Source organism: Acartia tonsa, chromosome 11, assembly GCF_053477335.1.
Source record: "Acartia tonsa isolate MP-2025a chromosome 11, ASM5347733v1, whole genome shotgun sequence".
Taxonomy (NCBI): domain Eukaryota; kingdom Metazoa; phylum Arthropoda; class Copepoda; order Calanoida; family Acartiidae; genus Acartia; species Acartia tonsa.
Window position 1 is genome coordinate 14794911 of NC_137270.1, and position 23264 is coordinate 14818174.

General features: G+C 31.3%; 1 protein-coding gene across 1 annotated transcript in view; it reads left to right on the forward strand.

Moving 5' to 3' along the window:
* Positions 1-22988, forward strand: part of Nep3 (M13 family metallopeptidase neprilysin 3) — a 57298-nt gene extending 34310 nt beyond the window's left edge. The window contains exons 27-35 of the mRNA XM_080177483.1: positions 6958-7017; positions 11053-11133; positions 11583-11705; positions 15591-15641; positions 16994-17122; positions 17858-17971; positions 18515-18585; positions 20694-20757; positions 21173-22988. Of these exons, the coding sequence (XP_080033609.1) occupies positions 6958-7017; positions 11053-11133; positions 11583-11705; positions 15591-15641; positions 16994-17122; positions 17858-17971; positions 18515-18585; positions 20694-20757; positions 21173-21220 (741 nt within the window). The 3' untranslated portion in view covers positions 21221-22988. The remainder of the gene's footprint in view (positions 1-6957; positions 7018-11052; positions 11134-11582; positions 11706-15590; positions 15642-16993; positions 17123-17857; positions 17972-18514; positions 18586-20693; positions 20758-21172) is intronic.
* The last annotated feature ends 276 nt before the right edge of the window (positions 22989-23264 follow it).

Below are 23264 nucleotides of genomic sequence, written 5' to 3' on the forward strand. Positions count from 1 at the left end.
CTCCGTTGATATTTATTCCACTTGACTATACATATAACTTATATATGTATAAGAGGTTAATATGGAAATTAATTTTATATTCATTCAAACAATTAACATTCAAACAATAAACCTTTTTTGTGCTCTAGATTTTAATATTTTATGTATATATTTTGTATATATTTCTACATATACTACTATATGTATTATTCGAAAATGGATAACTAAGATTTATAAGAAATCTTATCTCCCATATTCTTAAATCATCTTAAAACTTTGTCTTGTTATCATCTTTCATTGTCTTATCATTAATTGAATTCAGATTATAACTTGGCAACATCTGAACACAATAGAGATATAATTGTATAATTGTAGAAGCAACAATTGTCATTTGTTGTATAAAAGTGATACTTTCTACTTTTATTTTGGTACACGGATCAAGTCCATCATATAGAGGACTGCATTCATTTCGTGGTGTAACATTTATGGTTTATCTATACATAAATCATAAATCATTTTGTAGTATCTATACAAGTTGAATTCATACAACAATTCATCTCTGCATCATTTAGACCAGAAATGAAGTAACTTGATCATCTTTATGTAGTATGTATATTGTAAACACTTAGTTAACAATTAATACAAAAGTTGCATCATTTTGACCAGAAATAAGGTCACCCGATCATTTAACAGTAACGCATCCGCTCGTAGTCAGAAAAGTGAAAGATCCGAATCTCGGACCAACACCACGCCATAGCTAAACACATTAGAAATGCTTCCTATTGCTGCTATGTCAGGTGCATGACATAAATAGTTAGGATAAGGGAAATGCCTCAGCCTCAAAACAAGCGCAACTCTTTACCATGCACATGTGGGACTTCTCATACGGAAGTCATGCATCACAGAAGGTTGGTTGTCTGTTGGATGTTACTTAACCTAATGTCCTAATATCCTTGGACATAGAAGGGTGCGTAACAGTCATCCTTAGTTCTCCTAGATTGCTGGACCAGGACCTGGATAGTACATCAAGTCAGTAAGATTTTTAGCTGCAATCCTGCCCATATAAAGTAGTTGAAAGTAGGTGGCACAATTTAACATTGCTAAATGTTGCTAGAAAATTCTATAGTATAATTAGGATTTTCTGTTTTAGAAACAATTCCCAAAACATTCAACTTTAATGCATATTTTTATATGCATTAATATTGTTTGTTGAGATAGTTTTCAGATACATATCCATAACTGCTATTTCTGAGCCATACTTTCTAATTTCATGGAGTATGGACGCGAATAATAAAATTTTGTTCTAAACAAAGAATATCTGTCTTCAGAAGTATTTTTGCCCTGAACATTTTTAATGCTCATTGCCACACATTAATTTTCAAAAATTGAATAGTTTTAAATGAATAACAACTAATACAGTAGTTGAAATAATCCTGTTTTCTGAATATTTTACAAACCCCACAAATACAACATAAATGGATTAAACTCATTTTATGTTAAACAGAATGCACAAACTAATAATATGCATATCATAAGGGGATTGTCACACACAGAATTTTCTAATGTGGACAAAATCAACATAAATTTATAACCAATTTATTCATTAAATCCTGTACCTTTTACAAACTAATAATTATGTCAATTATTACTATGTAAAAGAGAAATCATGTACTGTATTTACAGCACATGACAAAAATAAAAACTTAGGCAAATTTTGCACATCCTTGTTTTTCTGAACTTTTACTAATTATATATAAAATTATCTAATAAATTCAAGAATCTTATCTTTTTTTATTTTCAGTTGACCAAGAAAGTCAGAGGATTAGTTTATCCCCCTATCAGTATTTTTTACTTTCAGTTGACCAAGAAAGTCAGAGGGTTAGATATCCCCCTATCAGTATTTTTACTTTCAGTTGATCAAGAAAGTCAGAGGGTTAGTTTATCCCCCTATCAGTATTTCTCTTTCTTTTTAGTGGGGTTTATCATTAGTCCTAATTTCTTAATAAATTCGGAACTAATGATAGAAAAAGCCAGTTTCCAAATCAAGACAACATTGTGCTATCACATTTGGATTAATAGCACATGCTGCATGAAAATTCGTTCTTGGTTTAACATACATTATGTATATTAAATGAATAAAATAAAACATTTCAAAAAATGTAAACAATACCTTAATACAATTAGGTATATTAATTTATGATTTTACGTAATCACATTCCTTCATTTATTTAAACTTAAAATGTAATTATTCATACCTAATTTAATTTAAATGTTTTTAATTTATATTTTATTGTTTCGGTATGTTTTTCTTGTATTCCCTGGCAAGTTCGAACCCATTAATCCCTGTTTCCTTACACCAAATTTCCTAGAGAATGAGTGTGTTACGCGGCATTCCTAACTATCTCCGCGCGGCGCGTGGCTTGTAAACGGACAAAAGAAACGCGCACTTTTCCTTTGATTAGTCCCACGTGAGGAGCTAAGTGAATAAAAATAATGTATTGCTTTAATATACATGTGCTCTGATGTGTGGAATATCTCAAATAAGCCTTCTGCTTAGTTTGACATCATAATGTGGTAAGAATTTATCTTCAATTCTTAATAATAAGTGTAGTATGGTATATTTTTACGAAGAAATTTAAAACATTAATTTTTCAACAAATAGACCATTTAACTGCTAACTTTTGACATACGAATATTTTCCTTAATTTTATTGATCATTTGAATCTAAAATTATCAATTTCTGATGCTATTTAATATGTTTCGTGCCAATTTAAAGTTTTTTAGAAATTTTATATTTTTAATTAAATTGAAATCACGCAACCTCGATCTACAAAAATAATAAACCATTAATATTATGTAATTAATTTTTATATTTTTGTTTTAGATTCACTGTTTTCATGGTAATAAATACACATTCGTAAACATTCACATGTTGGTCATTAGGAGGGCTTGAGATTAAAATTTCGTGAACGGCAAAGCATGCGTTCCGAAACATTTATATTTGTTTAATTACTCTACCATATCATAATTCTTTATGTAGACATTTCGAACAATTTAATACAAATCATTCGAGCCTTTACCTAATTTAGATTTGTATATACTCCGAATAATCTAGTAGAAATCATCCGAAAGTTGTATAAACTGTTTCAATTTTATTTATATATTTCAAACGATTTAGTAGAAATCATCCAAAATATATAACTATATCCTAAATCATACCATAGATATATATATTTCAAACAATCTAGTAGAGATCATCCAAAATATATATAACTTTACCTTAAATCATACTATAGATATATATTTCAAACAATCTAAAGAAATCATCCAAAACATAATTTTACCCTAAATCATACTATAAATATATATTTCAGACAATCTAAAGAAATCATCCAAAACATAATTTTACCCTAAATCATACTATAAATATATATTTCAGACAATCTAAAGAAATCATCCAAAACATAATTTTCGAACGGTTTAATAAAACCATCCAAAGATATACAAACAGTTTAACAAAACAATTAAACCATTTTACAGATAAGAAATGTTAATATTTTGAACAACTTAATAAAAATCATTCAAATTGCTACTAGACATATTTTTGAGCCAATTTTCGTTTTTGACTATAATCAAACACTCTAATAAGAATTAGATCATTCGAAATTCATTTTTAAAAAATATTGTGACTGTTACATAACTTCAAACTATTTGATAGAAATCATTCGAAATGTATGAACAATTGCGCAATTTAATACAAAATTAAATCGTTCCAAAATATATTTTTCTTTCTCCTATGTACATATAATTCGAACAATCTAATAAAAACCATTCGAATTGTATGAACAGTTTAAAATAAGAAAAATGTTATAATATGATATAGAATTAATCCATCCAATTATAACATTTCCCTCCCCCCCTTTTACATACACAAAAGATTTTATACCTTAATTTTAACACAATGTCACCACTGCTAAAATGTATAACATATTTGGTATGTAAAAGCATAGGCATGCATTTAAACCTTCCATTTGTCATGATGTAAGATAACAAAAGTTTAGATATGTTTATATATTTATAAACAATACTCATGTAAAACTAAAATGTTCACATTTTTTAGGAAATAGAAAAATAAGATTTTACTAATTTTATAATCGCATTAGTAAAATATCAAATTAATGTACATCCTCATTAATGGTGCACAAAGTTACCCCCTTCCATATAAAAGGGATAAGCTAATGACCAATAAACTAATGTACATCCTCATTAATTGTACAAAATTGCCCTCTTCCATAGAAAAGGGATAGGACAATGACCGATAAATTATGTACATCTCCATTAATTATACACAAAGTTATCCCCTTCCGTGGATCAGGAAGCAAAAGAAATAGGATAAAGATTGTATACCTCTTCATTGATGGTACATAAAATTACCCCCTTTCTGTAGATTAAAACTAGCGATTGAAATGTTCATACACTCAACTTAATTAATCAAAATCGAAGGAAAGTCCCCAAAGTTGTCAAGTCAACGAAAGCAAAAACGTTATGACAAAACTTTAGAGAATAGAGGATATGTAATAAACAATCCAATGTCTTTTCCTCCCTGAATAAATTTCTGTAATACAAATGCATATCAACATTCCAAGGATTAAAATTTTATGAAGTCATCACATTTTAAAACAAAATGTGAAAGTCAAACAAGCGTTTATTTATTATTTCATTTTGAGTAGCAAAACTACTCTATAACCCGTCTGTATTAAACAAGACAGATTTATTCTATTTTGAGTAGCAAAGCTTCTCTATAAACCGTCTGTATTAGACAAAAACGATTTATTCTATTTTAAGTAGCAAGACTACTCTATAAACCGTCTGTATTGGACAAAAACGATTTATTCTATTTTAAGTAGCAAAGCTACTCTATAAACCGTCTGTATGAGACAAAAACGATTTATATTAGGATTCCTAGATAGGATGGTCCCATATAAAAGAATGATTTTAAAGGATTAATATTAGTTATATTATTCCAAATCTAACTAGCGAAGCTACTATATATAACATAACAGAACGATTTATATTATATATATAGCGAAGTTATTATATATAACATAACAGAATGATTTATATTATATATACATATTGTATTTTAAGCTAAAAATAAGAATTAGTTATTCTCATTTAAAAGGAGTAATATTATTTGTATTATTCCAATGTTAAGTAGCGAAGCTACTATATATAACATAACAGAACGATTTATATTATATATATAGCGAAGTTACTATATATAACATAACAGAATGATTTATGTTATATATATTGTATTTTAAGTTAAAATAAGAATTATATTATTCTCATTCTAAGTAGCGAAGCTACTCTATAATACTTCGTGTTGTACTACTATCATTGCTATCACTGTCAGAAATTTCTGTCAGAGATATTAGTCCAAGATTACCAGAACTAAAAGATTCCTGTGTAAGATGATTCCATTTGTCCTGATTAGAACAATTATTCTTTTTTCGTTTTTTCTGATTACCAGAAAAAACCTGCTTTCTATGAGTAATACACAATCTTTGTATATATTTCACCCTTGAATAGAATGAAAGCCTGTAAGGCCAAAATCGATGACGTTTGTCATGTAGCCTGCTAGGAAAATATTGTCCTTCTGGAAGCAACATAGACCTATTATACCATGGAGATGTTGATGTTTTGTTTTCCCAAATTTTCATATAAAAATCTGCTACAGATTTATAATTAATATTGGTAGATTTTCCTATCCCAACGTCCGTACCTCCTTCATTGAGTGATACTCCACTAGTATTATTAGATCCATTATTGACATCAATAATTTCAGATGTGCCGCCAATGTTTTCATTAATAACTTGGCTAACCTCAGCATCTCCAGTATCCATTAAGCTGGCTACAGATTCTGAAACCGCTGATGTAGTCTGTACTACTGATACCGTAGATACAGCTGGTACCGCTGCTGACACAGTTGGCACAGCTGCCGCTGACATAGTTTGTCTGCCAGACCTGCTTACAAAATCAGAAACCACCAGTGTACCTTGTACCCCGGCTACTGCTGGCAATGCTTGTCTGAGACTAGATACAGAATCAGAAACCACAGGTGTACTCTGATCTACCGCAGCCGCAAGCTGTACAGGCTGCCCACCACCAGTAAACCGCTGCATAAATATTGCTATTTGCTGTTGCATACTTTGCATAAAATCCATAAACAAAGCATCCCTATCTGAATCAACCCTCCCCCCCTCAGAGGAAGAAAACCTCCCCCTTTGGGACAGGGCATGAGATGCCTCAGTATTACTAGCCATGACAAAGACAAGGAAGCGCTAGTTCGAAATCGACTGCGCCACTTGAGAAGATTCGCCCCTTGGTCTATGACTGCAGACTAGTAATACTTGTAGTGTAGCCTGGCTACTAAGGCAATCAATAAGATCACCTTGTTGGTGCAGAAGTATTATTATTACACAATAGGCATAACAATACAAATATATGTAAATATTGAATACATGATCATTAACCTGTCTTTGGTTAGAGCTCCTATGTCCAACTGATATTGCGCACAAGCAAACAACATCAGAGACAAAACAGAACTAACTTAAAACAGGGCATCTAGCTATATTTATAGATGTAGACATTCATTCTTGGACAGCTCTCTAGCTTTCCAAGCATGAACCGTCTTCATGATAAACATACCTATGATGCAATACATATAGGATAACATATAATAATTGATAAAGGTGTTCACATAATATCACACTAAGGAAAAGGGGGTAGTCGACCATCCCACTTTAAATAGTTAAAAACGTTACCATGAATTATGAGAATCTACATTGGAAAGAAGAACCATATCAGTTCAGTTGGAAGCAAGATCCTGCGATACAGACAGACAGACATCCTCTCACTTTTACAAAAGGATGAAATTATTCATAAAAATATTTGTTGATATCTAAATTAATTTAGGATTATTTTGCAAATAGTGTTCGCTATGTCAAGTTTGAAATGGATGAAAATCTTTCACAGGTAACAAAGTAGTTGTGTTTAGTGCCCTAGAAAAATGGGGATAGAGGTCACCGCTATTGGCCTACCCATTCTATTGACGTCAGAGAAGAGGGAAAGAGAAAAGTGAATGGGGAAAGAAACCCAATAGAAAAGAGATGGGGTATTACGTATTTCCAGGCGTCAATAGAATAGGTAGGCCAAAAGCAGTGACATCTATCCCCATTTTGCTAGGGCCTATGGTCAGGCACGTAACAAAAATACTTCAAAATATTGTTTAGTATGGTTACGAATCCGATTCATTTTCGCCGGATTAAAACCCGTTGTGGGCCATACTAACAATTAAGTTTCATATCGTATTAAAGATGATTTTCCACGAATAATAAAATGGAAAGCGTGATAGTTATTTGTTGCATCGTGTTAAAGACAGCTTTCTGGTTATTAATCGGTTTCGAAGCCATACTGGAAAACTAATTCCTGGTATGTTGGCCCGGCCTTTGGCCAGTGAGGGCCAGCAAAACTGGAAAATTCTCCATTCTACTATCTGCAGAAAACTGTCTATAATACGATTTGAAAGCCTGTGGGTGCTAAATTTTTACTTCTGAGCCGATTTGAATGGCTAGCTAATTATTTATTACGGATTATTGAAATATTTAGTGGATTTTTTGTTTAAAACGGCTATAGCTGTTGAACAGCCATTGTTCAGAACGTTATATCATAAAAATCTTTCTGCTTACGTTTTTTCTTCTAAAATCAATTTTTTAATGTTTTTAACCTAGAAGTTTTTATAAAAGCCAAAATAAAAATGAGAAAAAGAAAAATATTGGAAAATGTTTTATTGGTAATGCATCTTTTATTACCCTTTTTACTGCCGTGATATCTAAATCTGATAGCGGATGAACTGAATTTAGTTTCCGAAAGTGTGCGTAGCTTCCGCGTCCTATCTCAATATTTGCTACTAGCTAAAAAAGCTTCAAACTTAAAAAAAAATTAAAATTTGAAAAATTAAAATTTTTGAATGTATAATGTATAAAACGTTTATACATTAAATCGCTTTTCCATTTGACTTGAGTCGCTAAAAATAGGGTCTGCAATAATTGGGTTATCTGCTGTACACTTTAGGAAACTAGGGCTCGAATAGGAAATTTATTTCAGCTGATCTGATAGCGGGCCATATTCTTTAAACATCCTTTTTATTATCATTTTCTGAGTTTTAAGCTTCAGATGAAAATGACGTTTTACTTCAGGATAGGAGGATCCACTTTATTTTTTAGTTACAAAAGTAAAAAAAATGGGAGGAGGTCGGGTTTTCAGTGACATTTATTCTTAGGAGAGTTACCCTCCCCCAAAAAAGTTATGATAAGCTTCACAATAAAGAAGAACCATATCAGTCGAGTGGTTAGCGAGTTCTTTTAATACAAACACACAGATACACGGACATCCTGTTACTTCTATGCTAAAATATGAGTTCTAAATAGTGAATGTCTAATGAATTGGACCATTCTTTTCTATATTTTTTTTTCTGGAATCACAGAAAATAAGTAATTCAATTGTCTGTCAGTTTGTCTTTCCTTATAAAAAGTAACAGGATCTTTGTCTCTGTATGTGTGTGAACCGAAGGATCTCGCTCACTGCTAAACTGATACTGTTCTCCTTTACATTTTAGCTTTTCAATAGTCGTGAGAAGGCCTGTTGCTATTTTTTATTTTTAAAACAATTATTGAAAATCCTGCAGGGGCTCCAACCCTGCGGGTCCTGCACCTGCTGTGCACTAACTCTAACTTAGAATCCAATATAATCTGGCATAAAGTGATATGCAAACATACGAAAAACTACCCCCTTCCATATTTTTAATTATTTAAAAACTAGCTGCTTCGCCGTTGACGGGTCCGGAGGGAGGGGAAGTTGTGTCGACACTTTCAATTGAAATAAAGAAAAAGTTTTTAACAAAATATTTTTAGGGGGTTATTTTTTCTAAAAGATGCTTTCTCTTGGGAGGGTGGTTATACCATCCCCTAAAATAGTTACAAACCTTCTTAGGACCTATGAGAAGTTAACCTTTAAAGGAGAACCACACCGGTTCAATGGTTTGCAAGATTCTTCCGTACACACACCGACAGAGATCCTTTTACTTTAATGTAAGAATAAGAGAGAGTGGGTTATCAATTATCAGTGTTCAGGAGGGTACTTTGTTTGATAGTTCAAAGAAAAATAATGCCTTGACTGTTTGGATGTCTTCATCCTTGGTTACATGAGAATGTGTTTACTAAGCGTGGAATTAACTAGGAAGGAGTGGGACATTGGACTGTAACTTTCACTGGTACCCAAAGTTTTATGACCATGTTATCTTATTTTTTGGATCAAAACTTTTTTAGATTTATTAAATTTTTATTGGGAGGTTCCAAAAGACTATTTTTCAAACTTTTCTACCAGTAATTTTAATCTTCAGAGTGGGCAATATTGTTTTTCATCATTGGGGATGTACATAAATTTATCTTTTATAGTCTTATCTCTTAATGGTCCCTGGGATTAACCATAAATTGAGTAAACTATAATTTTGCTGGAAAAAAAGCAAAACATAGGAATTCTCAGGGATAAGGGATGGGAAACGTAAGAAAATATTATTCCAGGCCTATTTTCCAACTAGGCCTAAAAAACTAGTTTCGGGATGACGCAGTAGTTAGATTTGAAAACTATGAACAATGATGAAATAGCTATTATATGAATGCAAAGAAAAAAAGTATAGAATAGAATTCAGGTAGTTGATTTCACCAATCATAAAATATAATAAAAACTTTCCAAAGAACCAATATGTTAGTGGCTTTAAGTAGAATCCCGTTATTACTTCGCCAACCCCCCCCCCCATTTAAAAAAAAAAAAATTTTGAGATGGTTAAATCTGATTTATTTTCAAACATTTTAAGGGGGGATCTACTTCACCCCAAAATTTGTATTTAGAAATATACACCGCTTTAGCCCCCCAGCTTTAATAAATAAATTAAGTAGATTTGAATAAGTACATGGGTAACATTCTATCAACTAATTGTTCCATAGCATACATATAAATAAAGAATTTTAAAAAAAAAATTATTTTACGTTAAATATTAACAGAAAAGTTCAATTAAGTGTGCAATAATTTTTACCAAAATTAATGAAAATTTTTTTTTAACAAAACACAGTACACTTTTATTTACACATTGAACTAGTTTTGTATTTGTAATCATTTAGGTGGGTTATCAATTCCACATGAAATGTAACTTTTAAATTGTCTAAAGACAATGAGTTTTTCACATTGTTCTAAAGTATAAAATGTTGAATCCTACTCAGTCTTCAAAAAACGATCTCTCAATTTATGTTTTGCTATATGGACATTTATTAATGTGTAGATTTAATAATAAGTTGATGTGATTGAACGTCATATATATTGTTGTCCTTCTGATAGCAGAAACTTTCCATTGTTGTCTTTCTAATAGCAGAAATTTATGTTTGCTTGAATTAATTTAGCCAATAATAAACTGGGGGACGCGTTTGTTATTAATAATTGGTTAATGCTAAAAGCAAGTTTCAGGCTATTGGATATTGGCCTACAGCCAATAATGAACTGGCGAAAATGAGTTGATTTTATAGGCAAAAAAGAAAAGTTGCCCCATCACTTTTAAAAGGAGGCTGAGACCTAATTTTCGGTCAGGTTTCCCATCCCTTATCCCTGGAAAAATGTAATTCAATATCTTGACAAAAAGGTAGATTGTAAAAAAAGGAAACAACTCCTCCTTTACATTCCCTGTAATACATTAATGTATTGTACATCCCCAATGACGGTGCACAAAACTACCCTCTTTATTTTTTGAGTTGTTGAAACTTTTAAGCACTACTAATTTTAAACCGGCTATTGAATTTTGATGGATTGTTTCATTAAATTAAGTGTCCAAACGTTTCAACCCATAATTGTAATCTACAGTCGGGGTAATTTTGTGTAACATTATTGGGGATGTACATCAATTTGTCGCCCATTATAGATCCCTGCTTAAACACCAAATTTAACATAACATTACTTTTTCAGCTGACCAAGAAGGTTGACCGCAACAAGTGGGGGATGACTCCGCCCACTATTAATGCATACTACACACCCACCAAAAATCAGGTTAATAATTTTTGCAAATATTTCAAATGCAACAATTTTTAATATTAAATTTCATATAACTGTTTATTTGCGCAACTTCTCTATATCTATGTAAGACGGCACTCTCTAATTCACTTTGTCTGTTCGTCAATCCGGTAGTTAGTTATTTAGTCCGTAGTGCTATGGGGGAAATGTGATTTTCTCGGCTGCTTTTGAAGATATTTAGCTGAAATTTTTAGTGAAGATTCCTAATATGTATGCTCATTGATTTGTCCGTCTGTCTGTTGGTCATGCTACAAAAGACTTAAACCTAATTCTTTAAAGGTTTAGTTATTTTCTTTAAGTTTTTTTTTTGCATATTTTCTCTTTTTTCCATGTTATGCAAACTAAATACCTTTGTCCGTTTGTTCATTCCATGACATTTTGTGCTTCGCTACTTATGGATGTTGTCATCCTTGTTTTGTTTTCAGATTGTGTTCCCAGCTGGAATCCTGCAGCGGCCATTCTTCAACCTGGAGAGTCCCAGGAGCCTCAACTATGGTGCTATGGGTGTTGTCATGGGTCATGAGTTGTCACATGCTTTTGATGATCAGGTCAGCTTATACAAATATCAGGAATCTAAGAACTAAGAAAATTACTCCTTTTTAAGATTAAAATTATAGGTAAAAAGTATATTTTATGGTAGTTTGTATAAACTAATCAAGAAGATTTAATAAAAGGGAAATATTGCTTGTTACCAGGATCATTTTAAGAGTTGCAATGGTTTTCCAGGCTTGTTCCATAAGTTATCGGAAACCATAAAAGTTAAACAATGGTGGATCCATGATTATTTCTTGCACTGCTGGAACCAGGAACCTTGTTTTAATCCTGGGAACTTGGAAGCAAAAGTCACCAGCAACATTTTACCATGAAATGTAATTGACCCATTTAATAAACAGGGTCAATTTATTCTTGTACTTCTGGAACCAGGAACCTTGTAATAATCTCAGGAACTAGGAAGCAATATTTACCAGCAACATTTTGCCATGAAATGCAATTGACCCATTTAATGTATAGGGTCAATTTATTATTTTGAACACAGTAATAGTGTCGGACAAATCATCTTAGTGACGTAACTAAAAACGAGGGATTAGAGGGGAGGTGGGAAAGGAAACCCCTAAAAAAGAGATGGATAATAGAGGTGATTGATAATTGATAATTGATAAAGAAAATGTAGGAAATAATTTATACTCTCTGTACTTTCTACCATCGATTAATTAATTTGTATTTTCTAGACAAGGATTTCAACATCCATAAAAACAAAGCACAAAAATCAGAAGGTAGAACAAACGCACAATAGCTAGAGTGTCGGAACTTAATAAGCAGAATATTAATTTTGAAGTCTAAATGAAATTGCACATAAATTTGTTGCAAAATTGCGTAAATATAGCATACAGTAAAAGGACATACTTCCGTGCAAAATTTGAAATCAATAGTATAATTCTAATATGTCTAATAAATGTTGTCAAAAAAAGGTTGAAAAAAGTCCGCATATTTGATTAAATTTTTCTTAAAATCCGCATATTATGTTGATAAAAACTATAATATATTATCACTAGCAGTCACATCACTAGAAGCTTTTAGGGTGGTAAGGGGGAAAGTTCACTCTTCCAATTTTCAATTTAAGTTTTAAAACAAAGAAGTAAAATTGCGGAGATGGTACTTTTTTTCTAGGTGTTATTTTTTTTGGAGAGTGGAGAGCCCTCTTCCTAAATAGTTATAAACTTCTCTATACCTATAATAAGCTTCACTGTAAAGAAGAACCCTTTAGGCTCAGCGGTTAACAAGATCCGTTGCTACAGTCAAAAAAAGCTTAGCTTACTAATTTATATAATAGGATATAATAAAGTAACAGGATGTCTGTTTGTCTGTCTCTTTGTTTGTTTGTTTGTCTTTTTCTTTTAAAATCTAGAAAAATAAATTGGTTTATTAAATTGGACTCTCTCCTCCTCAAGTGCCCCAAGAGGCCTCTAAGGCGTAGCCGCTAGTAATAGGATACAGTAACAAAATGCTAATCCTTATATCAAAGTAAAAGAATGTTTGTGTGTGTGTGTCTATTTATATGGAAGGATCTTCCTAACTAATATGCTTCTCCTTTGCAGGGACATAGGTCATAGGTCATGGGAAGGTTTATAACTATTTTAGGATAGGGTACCTGCACCCTCACGCGCTTAAAAAAAAACCACCAACATTTTTTAAAATTTTTTCTTTTAAAACTAAATTGTCCTTTTAAGTATATCTGTCAGACAGACAGACAATAAATATATGGAGCAGATCTGTATAAATATAAGGTATCTTGACTAAAACTTACAGCTGGCTATCTAAAAAAGCAGTTGTGAAAATAACATTTCTCCAACAATAAGGTTTTTTAAGCATGACCGACAGTCAGACAGACAAAATAATGTATAGAGTAGATGCAGGGGGGGGGGGAAGGGGTGATTACTTGAGGGCACCCTCAAATTTTGGAAGTCGTTAAGTAGATGCACATATATCTTGGGTATAGTCCCTTTCATGACAATGCCTCTTAAGGGACGTTTCTTGGTATTTTCACAGTAGATTTTATCCTATTTCTAGCCACTGCGGGGGGGGGGGCTCTATCCATGCGGGGCCATTTTCCTAACCCTGCAGGGCAATCACCTAACCTAACCTAAAATAATCCATCAAAAGCTACTGTAAAAAAAATACATTAAAACACCTCTTAAAAGACATTTTCACTAAAAATTTCAGTTGTCTTTCTTCAATAGCAGCCAAAAAAACACACAAAGCATGTTTTAAATGGACGTACTGACTTTCTGTTAACAATGATAGAGTTGCTTTCTAAATTATACCTAACTGTCATAGGAATCATCATGAAGAGTTTGAAATTGATAGGATAATTCTAACATGTCTTGTTTAATAATCTAAAATCAATTAATAATTTTATCTAATTTCAATTTCAATTTATCTATGAAATAAATGTAAAGCTGTACAGGTTAAGGCTACTATCTGACTCAATACATTTCTTTTTCTCCTCTTTTTAGCAACCGAATGAAAGTAATTCCAGATAATTATAAGAATTGGTAACATTTGCTTAGATATTTATTTTATAAAAACATAGCAAAAAAAATAATAACCGTATTATAATACAGGTATTAAATATTCATATACAAACAATAAAATTGAATATGAATAAAAATTAAGGATAGATCAATCAAATAATAATTATGTACAGTGTCAAAGGACTAAACAATCTTGTGAGAGGTAATATAACTTATGCATTTTAAAAAGATATTTGTTAAATAGACTGATTATTTAAAGACATATTTGTTAAATATGTTGCTCTACTGGATATCATTACCCTTGTTAGAATGTACCATACATAAAGAAGGTTATTTTTTAATGGCAAAACTGTTTAAGCTAGCTTTTTTAACAATTACGTTCAAATTCCGTTAAATTTATTGATATAAATAATCTAATAATTGATTGTTTTGTTTTTATTCGTAATTGTCTTTATTATATATACATTATTATGCTTAATTAAAAATTTCTGATAAACATCTCATTATATTTAAAGAAAAATTAGCTGTCTCTAAATTTAATATAGAAATAAAATTATTATGGAAAATCAATTGATTTTTCATGGTAACAGTTATAAGTTACAAAATACAGACGAATTTATAGATGTAATCTTGAAAAGATAGCTTTAATTTAAAATGATAAATATGCGTTATTTTTACCAAAAACTAGACAAAACCCTTTTTTGTTGTTGTTGATAGCAATATCTTATTTCTTTACTCTCGTTTATATATAGTTTTAACCTAATATCTTTTGATTTAATTGTTATTGGTTTGAAATTTTGACTAAAAAGCTGGCTTAAAAAATAGCTCATATGTGATAAAATATATAGCATTTTGCGCTAACTTATGAGGGGTTTATACAATAAGTATAATTATAAAAGCAAATATTTGAAAATTATTTAAAATCATTCAATGTTTAATGTAAGATTAAGCCAATTATTAATCACGAAATTACATAAAGGTTTTTTATTATTTTGCTAAATAATCTATAAAATATTTACACATTGTAAGTCAACTCTTGAGTTATGTAAGAAGTACAATATCAGCTGATAGATCTTATTTCAATTTTGAAAGATAATTTTATAAAAAGAAATAAAAAAAAGTTGATTTTGTATTTTAAAAGTGAGCAAAAATAATGAAGAATTTTTAGAAATATTTTTAATATTTTTTAAAAGCACAAAAAATCTTGATTTCAGGCCTTTATTAACAATTCTTAAAAATCCTAGAAGTATCGACACATCCTATTTTTTTTACGTCACTAAGATAATTTGCCAGACTCTATTACGGTGTTCATTATTTTACTGCAGGAACTAGGAACCTTGTTATAATCCAATGAACTAGGAGGTAATATTCACCAGCAACATTTCACCATTTAATGTTTAGGGTCGAGAATACGATGCAGATGGAAATATACGAAGTTGGTGGCAAAATAAGGTAGAAATATTTTAATAGTTATTTCTCGTATCGTATTATAAACGGCTTTCCGCGGATATAGAATGTACAATTATAAGATTAAAACTAGTTTTTTTTAGCCCCGTGGTGCCGAAGGCACCGGCTAAAAAAACTAGTTTTAATCTTATGATTGTACATTTCTATATTCGTAGAAAACTGGATATAATACGATGCTAGACATAGTTTTTTCGTATTCATGAGAACCGGTTCCTATCCACCGGATTCAAATGAATACGAGAAAGCATTTTATCATGATATTATTTTGTCAGGGATCTTAATGGATAAGCCAGTGGACAATAAATTTAATTACATCCCCATTGATGAAAACAATATCAACCCTATTGTAGATAATTATTTGTTAAAAAGTTTAGACACTACTATTTTCAAACAATACATTTTTAACGTACCCAAAGTTTTATAAAAGTTCAAGTACCTGTATAATTTACACTACTATTTTCAAACAATACATTTTTAACGTACCCAAAGTTTTATAAAAGTTCAAGTACCTGTATAATTTACAGTCCAATGTCTCAGGGAGTAAGGGAGGGGACAATGGGCAATTAATTCAATATAAGAGTTATCAAAGAAAGGGCATGAAATCCAGTTTAATCCAATAAATTTGTAGGAAATTATAAAGGGATTGTTAATTGAATAATAGATTTCCATAGCGTCATGTAAAGTGAAATCACAACTTGTTTTTTGATGAAATATATTGAGGTTTTTTGGTGTGATTTTTATATTAAAAGATTATTGGACCCGGCCAGCTGCTAGCAAGAATATGACTGCCCCTTTTTATTCTGTTTATTTCCCTTGCCCCTTGCCCCCACCTCCCTTCTCCCCGTCTGGTACATTCCAAACTAACACAACGAATGTTTATTTCCCTTCCCCCCACTTCCCTTATCCCTTCTCTCCGTCTGCAATATTCAAAACATACATAACGAGTAGCGGCATTCTATGCGCAAGTCCCCAAACTCAGTCAGAAACTGCTAAATTCTTGCACATTCCCTTTAAGCCAGTCCCCAAAGTCTGAGACTCCAAAAAATTGATTATTCGATCCATTGTCCCCTCCCTTACTCCCTGCCAATGTCTCCTACCTGAATTTATTTTAAAATCCGCAAAGGTTGCGTGATTATTTAGATTTATGATTTTCTAAAATCTAGTTCCTGCCAAAGCCCCTATTAAGATATTTATCACACCAAATTGAGTGTTCCAATTTCCGAGATGTTTGACAAAGAAATCCTTACTACTTTTTATTATAGGTTTTTCTAATTTAGTTGTATGTCTGTAGTACTTCAGTGGCCCTTTTGCAACTATCTATAAGTCGTCTGTTTTAGACCCTGCTTGAATACAAGATGCGAGTTGGCTGTATGGAAGATCAATATGGAAATTTTACCGTTAACGGAGAAAACGTTAACGGTAAACAAACGGTTGGCGAGAATATCGCCGATAATGGAGGACTGAAGGTAATGAATAAAGAAGCAACAATAAAGGATTTTTTTTCTTGTTGGTTGATTAGATGTATTCTAATGATGCAGAGCTTCTATAAGCCAAAGGCGCAGTCGCTTAAAAGCCAGATGGGAGTAACATTTTATCAGGTTATGCCAGAATCTTTAACAATATCCACGTATTCTACATCCATTATATCCAGGCTGCTTATGAAGCCAATATGTCCTGGATTTGAGATTATCCAGGCCTAGAAAATACCTTTATTTTTATTTGTTTCCAAGGAACCTGGATTTTATACTCCTTAATATTTATATGTATATTAAGATCTGCATCAAATTTTAAGGATTTTTTTTTTATAAAATTCGTTTTTTGTATAATTCTTTATCTAAAAGCAGAAATACAATTTAAGTTAATTAATTTTGAAATCTGTGATTGGTGAATTGAAAATTACCTTCGCTCTGATTGGAGAAGCTTAAGTGTCGCACATCATTCAACCAATTAAAACGCAGGTAGTTTCCAATCCACCTATCCTATTGGTCAAAATTTATGAACTTAAATTGTATTTCCGCTTTTAGATAAATAATTAAACAAAAAACGAATTTTATAAAAAAAATCCTTAAAATTTGATGCAGATTTCAAATCTCCCTCTAACATTAAAATTCCTTCCAACTTATATATCCTATATATCTATGAATCTTTCTAACTATGTTACTTTCTATCCATCATTTTTGCTATCATTCCATCTAATTAAGGCTGCTTATGAAGCCTATATGTCCTGGATTGGAGAGAATCCTAGCATGGAACTTGGAACTCTACCTGGAGTTGAATTGGACCATAAACAGCTGTTCTTCCTCTCATTTGGTCAGGTATAACAGGTTTATCAAATGGTCAATACCATTTGTATATGGCATTAAAGACCTCTAAAATAGTTTTTCTGTTTAGTCTGTCCGTCCTTTAAAAAAAATGTGGCATGTCATAGAAGTTTTTTCAGGAAACGTTATACAAATATCATATTGACTAAGACAATGTCATTTTATCCAGGGACGTCCAAGCTTTTTATATTTGTGGTGTTCAAACCCTGTGGGGCTACCCAGTACTCAATATAACCTAACCTAACCCTACCTAGTTTAATCAAAAAACAAACGAAAGCCTATTCCCCCTTTTTTTCCAATTTAATGAAAAATAAGGTGTGAGGAAGTTACCACTTACCAGTGCTCAAGAGAGAAGCTTTTTATAGTGTCTGTCTATACAAAAAAAATTATGCACATGACCAACGATACGCCAACTCTCAGAAAATATTTTCATTTACATTAACATTTAAATGACCAATGGTAGACGTTATAAAAAGTTTTCTCAAGAGGGTGTGTTTAATAGTAGCTTTACTATTTTGTACCAAATTATTTTTTTAGGTTTGGTGTTCTCATGCTACGCCACAAACAGAACATTACAACCTATTAGAAGATGCTCATAGTCCCCCTAGGTAGGATATCTAGACCTGAGACCTAAGCGCATCCGCTCGTCGTCGGAGAGGTGGGAGGTCCGAATCTTGGCCCGATACCGCGTCATAATTAAATACGTTAAAAATAATTCCTACTGCTGCTATGTCAGGTGGACAACATAAACAGTCACAACACATTACCATTCAGTTAGGACTTCTCAGACAAAGGTCTTGCAATCAAAGGGTTGGTTATATATTGTCTATGTTACTTAACCTAATATTCAATTGTAGGTGTTAGAGTAAAATTACTTTAATAATGGTTCTCAATTTGGACATACTTACATTTTAAAGCTTGATCATAAATATGCTTCGCTTATAACAATATACCTAATAATCATAGAAATCTTGGATCTACTGCAGTTTACGGTAAAATATTGCTAGTAACGAATATTGGCAAAAAACTATGAATTTTAAAGGCTGCTAGCTGCCAAACGGCTGAACGTACATCGATCATGCCCGCACACTGTTTTAAGCAGCAAAAGAAGGCCGACAAATAATCTGGAATAGTCATAAATCAATAATGCATAATTATCTCGCAGTGCAGAGAAATGCGCGAAAAAGGCATATTTTACGCGTTTTTTCTTCAGTGAAGCTTTCCCTGTGCATCATTGGATCTTGGCTATTCCAGATTATTTGTAGGCCTTCTTATACCGCTCAAAATGGTGTGCGGGTATGATCTGTACGTTCAGCCGTTTGGCAGCTAGCAGACTTAAAAACTCATAGATTTTTGGCAATATTCGTTACCAGCAATATTTTACCGTGAACTGCAGTAGATCCGAAATCTTTAATGAAAAAATGACCAAAATCATCATGTTGTAATATTAACTTTCTCGTAGTGATAACAGAGTTTTTACATCTTAAAATTGTCCCTAACTGTTACAGGAATTGTCCTAACGATTTCAAACTTGCGGCTGCTGTATAGTCATTATTAGAAAGTTATTCACATGTTGATTATTTAGCTACTTAATAACATTTTGTAAATGATTTTTAACCACGTGATTTTTGGATTCCTTGAATTGATTTCTAGGTTAATAAGGTATAGCAGTAAAAGAAAAGCATCTCTTCAATTAAGTCCTTGAATTTAAGTATGTCCATGTTAAGCAGCTTATGCCAACAACAAAGTAAATTCGAGAAAAAAATCACTAAACCTATACGCGATTTTCAGCTGTTGTTGATGACCTTTTAATCTGCCACCCCCACCCCTCCAAAAAAATCTAAATTATAGATTTATTCTTGCAAGTTAAGCATCATGCATTTTAATATTTTCTATGATATATATAAACGGAGAATTCTAAATAAATGTTGAATATTAAATGCGTTGTTACTCTACATTTGTAAATGTTAGTTTGTCTGACCATCTGAATTTGCCGAGCTTCGTTTTCATAGATTTTTTTATTCATGTTAACTTACAACGTTTTTATTCAATACGGATAAATAAGCTTTGATACTGCACCCATAAAAAATATTTATAATATATAGTTTATTATATTGCCGATAGGAGTCTCTATTTAATTTTTAGATATGAACTTTTAAAACTTATCTCATGCAAATTAGTAGGCAAATAAAGATTTCTTAGATAATAAAATTTATTTATTATTTTGGTACTGTCTAAAATAAATAATATTTCAAATATAGAGTGTTAAAAGCAATCAAACTTTTCTATAGTTTATTAATTAAAAATTATACATTCAATGTATGAATACTGATTAGATCAACATTCCACTCTTGACATCTCAATCTTTATTTATGAGGGCTTAATTGCCTTATAAATCTTTGACAATGGATAATGAAAACGTGGATACTGTAATATAGAATTTTGTGTCGTTAGTTGAGGTTGCTAACATAGTTCTCAGATATTAGAAAATACTTTTCTCCATGGTCAGGTAAAAATTGTCGTCAATCTAGGTTGCTAAAATGGAACTCGATTTTAGTCAGTCCATTCATCCAGTAGGAGGGAAGGGGATGGAATTAATGGGGTGGATGACTGGTATCGTTGTTTTAGCCCGATACTAGTTTCACTTCATTAGATAACATGAAAATCTGGTGTAAGTTCCAAGAAATAATATATCCATTAATGAAATATATTTTAGACTGAGAGTGCAGGGAACACTGGCTAATTCAAGATACTTTGCTAAGGCCTACAACTGTCCTACGGTAATTATTTCAATGTTTGATCTGTTTCTAGTGGCTGTTTGGGAGGGTTTGTAGGTGCTCTCCCCCCAAAAAGTTATAATCCTTATCTGGACAAATAAGAAGCCCAAAGTGTTTTTGAGTTCATGCCTTTAGTTATGATGAAGAAAGATTATTAACCGAAATTTTCTCCTCCCTTTCTAAATTGAAAATAATACTGCTTTTAAAAATTAGTAAAATTTAGTATGACTTCGAAACCGATCAAAATCCGCTGGATTAGAACCGGTTCTGAGCCATACTGAAAAAAAACGTATCGTATTGTAATATAGACAAATATAACTGGAAATAATTTTTAAACTTTTCATATTAATACCCGCGGAAAGATGTCTGTGATAACATGAGATTAATAAGTATTAAAAGTATTTTTGTTTTATTTTAGGGGTCCAAAATGAATCCAGGCGAGAATGCAGTTTGTACTGTGTGGTAAACATGTACAAAGATTAAAGGGAAGCTTTACCTCTTTACTTGCAATATAGCACTGTAAAATATGCCTTTTAAAGCATATTTTTAGTCTTTTTATCAGCTAAACTGTTGGAATTGAAATGCTTTGGACAAGCTTTAGCATGCTGTCAAAAAAGAATCAAAAAAACTTTACCAAGTGATAAAAAATGTCATGTATAAGATGGCACAAATTGAAAAGTGATAACGTTTTCTGATTTAATTTTAGATATTTTCAATTAAATACTAAAAAAGTTAAAGAGAATTGAATCAATGAGAAAACATACAAAAAAAATGTTTTTTCAAATAATATTCTAGTCCAACATAATTTTTTTTTATGTTTTTGTATTGTAAAGATTTATTTTGTACATGTCGTTAAAAATCCTACATTATATGTCTAAGAATAAACCATCAAAAAAGAAAAACTATATTGCCTCTGCTTTTCCACTATATTATGGCGTAACTCTTAAGATCCAAGAAAACAATATCTTGTATAAAATATATTATTATTTTTGACAGGTGGAATTGTTAGAGGGAAAATGGTTTTCTTAAGTTTAATCATCCATTTTAATGAAGTAAATTTATGATTATTGTGTTGTGTATTTGTTAATATTTGCTGGAATTACATACAGATCAAATCAGGTATGCATATCTTCACATATGAAAAATCAAAATGATTTATAATAAAGTGAAACTTTTAAGCCTTCGAAGGAAATTGGTAACTATTATTCCAATATGGCTTCGAAACCGATTTTTATCTATTGGATTAGAACCTAAGCAATACTGGAAAATAATGTATAGCAACGCATTAAAGACAATTTTCCATGAATACTCAAATAAAAATCATAAAATAAATGCCAGTTTTGTTCCTATTATTTTTCACTTCAGTATCCACGGCGAGCAGTCATTTTGAGCATTTTAATGGCTTGATAGTCCTGGTTTCCCATTTCTTTCTAGGCTTAAAAATTTCAATTTAATTATAATCATCTTGGTAGATATTCATATAAGATGGCTAACTAACATTAGTGTGAATCCACCTATTGATATTATTTGTAAATAGATGCACAATTATTATGCATTCAGAAATAATTACACAACTTTGAATTTAAAAATTAATTATTTGCTAATTTTAACCAATCACGTGTTTCCTTCCATCAAATTAACCAATCACATGTCTCCATATTTTCATACAGACACATGATTGGTTATTTTTGTCGGCAAATTATAAACTTTGACCAATCACATGTCTTCTTGTTTTCATAGTCACGTGATTGGTTATTTTTTATGTGCTAATATTAACCAATCACACGTCTCCATATTTTCATACAGGCACGTTATTAGTTCTTTTTAGCGGCAAATTATCTATTTGGAAAACAATAATTTAATACCAGTTTTGTTAGCCAGGTTCTTCGGCTACTCCGGTCCGACAAAACTAGAATAAATCATATAACTTTCTAATTATCAATATCCATGGAAAGCTAACTATAATATGATGCGATAACTATTTATTCCAGTATGGCTTTGAAACCGATTAATATCAGCTGAATTAGAACCGCTACTCAACTACTGATAGATCATATAAAGCATTGAAATTTTTCACGAATATTAAAGTAAAAATCTTGAAATCAATAGGTAACATTTTTGTTTTGTTTTTTATCTAACAACTTTAAATTTTAATATCTGCGGAAAGCTGTCTATAAATAACTATTCTTGAACTTTATAATGCCAAAAAAATAAAATGTTAAATCTTTTAAAAACAATTTACAATTATTCATAAAATAAAAACCCTATATATGTAGCATCTATAAAACTTTAAAGAGCTTAATTTTTATTTAAACATGTAAAGTATCCAAAAAATAATAATATCATATCTCTTGAAATTTGTATCCAATAAGGATGACAACATCCGTAAAAGCGAAGCACTGAAACGGTAGGACAAACGGGTATTAACATTTGTATAGTGTTAGAACTGAATAATCATAATATAAATGTATAAAGTCAAAGCAAAATTGTTTTGCTGAAAAACTGCTTGA